This window comes from Microtus ochrogaster, unplaced genomic scaffold, assembly GCF_000317375.1.
Source record: "Microtus ochrogaster isolate Prairie Vole_2 unplaced genomic scaffold, MicOch1.0 UNK91, whole genome shotgun sequence".
Classification (NCBI taxonomy): domain Eukaryota; kingdom Metazoa; phylum Chordata; class Mammalia; order Rodentia; family Cricetidae; genus Microtus; species Microtus ochrogaster.
In genome coordinates, this window is record NW_004949189.1 from 673,820 (window position 1) to 676,126 (window position 2,307).

The 2,307-nt window shown below is 52.4% G+C and overlaps 1 protein-coding gene across 1 annotated transcript; it reads right to left on the reverse strand.

The window, feature by feature from the left end:
* Positions 1–1,093: 1,093 nt before the first annotated feature.
* On the reverse strand, positions 1,094–1,570 carry Rnase2 (ribonuclease A family member 2). Its single transcript, XM_005370985.1, has one exon. The coding sequence runs from the start codon at positions 1,568–1,570 to the stop codon at positions 1,094–1,096; it is 477 nt and encodes a 158-aa protein (XP_005371042.1).
* Between the last annotated feature and the right edge of the window lie 737 nt (positions 1,571–2,307).

A 2,307-nucleotide genomic window follows, 5' to 3' on the forward strand; every position in this document is an offset into this window, starting at 1 on the left:
TAGGACCCGCAGCCGGCCCTTCCTCCCACGCCCCCTCCAGGGCCCTAGTCTGGTGCCTGATTCTCTGTCCGGCACCAGGACCCCCGTTCTCTCTGGGTCTGCAGCTGGCTGCTATCACTACCCACTCTTGCCTGGATGGATGCCGGTAGGAGACTTTGGGGCCTGGCCAGCTGGTGCCAGGTTTATGGCGCTAAGGCCTGCGAGGGCCTAGGTACTACCCTCCTCCCTCGACCTGTGCTTGGAGCTGGCTCTTGTGCAGTGAGAGTCAGGCCAGTTTGAGTCTGATCTGGGGAGCTGAGTTCAGAGGTCACTTCCTCATTCCAGCAGCCACGAGAATGATACCAGCACCAGGCTTGGTGAGAAGTGGCAACTCACTGTCCCCTCTGCACCCACAGTCCTGCCAAACCCCACCTAGGAGCCTCCCAGTGCCGTTGACACTGCCCGAGAATGTCCAGAGGCCAGGGAGGAACGGTGTCAAGCACACAGCCCTTTCCTCCCCTCACAGGAGCAGGAGCCCTGTGCCTGTTTTAGAAAGGGAGGGACACTTCTCTGGTCCCCTCTGCCAGCCACTTCTTTCCCACATATAAACTTCAGGGAAGATGCACTGTAGGAACTTTCTGGGGCAATGCCCATCTCTTCTCATACTCCAGTCTGTTCCCCAGGGGAGGGGTGGATGGTTCAGTCGGTAGAGGGCTTGATATGCAAGCATGGGGACTTGTCTCAACACATGCACACACAGACAGATACACACACACACACAGACACACACACACACTGACACAGACACAGAGACACATACATACAGACACATGCTTGTGCACACACACATACACAGATGATAGACAAAGAGACTCACACACAACACACCCACATGCATACACACTACAAGCACACACACACGCCTGTATGAGTGCACGCACACACAGATACGCAGAGATCCGGATGAGTATGCAAAGGTGTTTATTGAGTAGAAAAGATCTGTTCAGTTAAATGTGAAGAAAACCGGGGACAGTTTCATAAGGACAGATGCTGACCGCAGCACGGGCAGAAGAACAGGCTCTTCACCACTGTGAACATGGAGCGGGTTCTAGAGCTAAAATATCTCATCCAAGTGAACCGGAACCACTGGGTAAGTACCGTTGTCTTGTGGAGTTCTGTTGTTACAAGCAACTCTGTAGAACATTGTTGCTGGTGACGTTTGGTATCGGCATTGTGTATAATGTGTTGCTGGAGTTGTGAGGTTACAGTAAGTTAAAGATACTCGAGCAGGACTATTATGACAATTTGTGTGTATCCTATTTCTGCAGGGAGTATTTGGTCTGCCACACACACCAACAACAGCAGCAAAAGTTGTATGAAGAAAAGTATTTTTGTCCTTGCAGCGTCCTGTGTAGTTGTTAACCCCCCGCATTGCTGCAGTACATTGGAGCCTGGGCCTATTATTTACATGCTGGATTTCAAACCACTGGGAAGGGGTTAAACCCGGTGGGACCTGGACTGAGGAGACCATGATGACAAGTGGCAGCAGCAGCAGGAGACAAAGTCGGGGCTCGAGCAGCTTCACACCCATGCTCCTGTGAGAACAGAGAGAAGTAACTACTCCCCATCCCCCTGAATGCCCTCTGCTGACACCGTGGGCTCACAGTTCCCCTGCCTCTCCTGTCCTAGTTTAGAGTCGGGGGGGCTTACCCGGTCTATGTTGTGGCTCCCGTGAAAACACAGTGCTGGTGGTCCTGGAAATCGGGGATAAATGAGAGTTCCACCTGGACACACATATATAGAGCAGCCCTGGGGGTGGAGCTGGCAGAGCCGGGGGGGGCGGGGGGCTGGAGTCTTCACCACGCAGGACCACAGATTGACACAATGCCTCGTTGTGCAACTGGCCTTCTGTTTCGTCGCTTGACCAACCAACGGACACCCAAAGAGCAGTGCTGCTAGCTCCGTTGTAAGGAACCTAACTCCAAGTCATCTCGCACGGGACAGACTTGGAAGTCTGAATCTGAACTCTGCACAAATACCTCTGTGTCACCTGCTGATTGACTGCAGATTTTGTGACTGTGACTGTGTTACAGACAGATCAAGGTTCCCAAACGCCTGGCTAGGAAAGCCAAATTCACAAGAGATGCACATTTCTGTCTTAACATCATATGATGGTGAGGTCTGGAGAAAAGCCTCAGCGGCTAAGAGCACGTGCTGCTCTTCCAGAGGACCTAAGTTTGGCCCCAGAACCTATATTGGGTGACTTGCGACTGTCTGTAACTCTGTTTCCAGGGGGTCTGATGTCTTCTAATAGCTTCTGTGGGCATG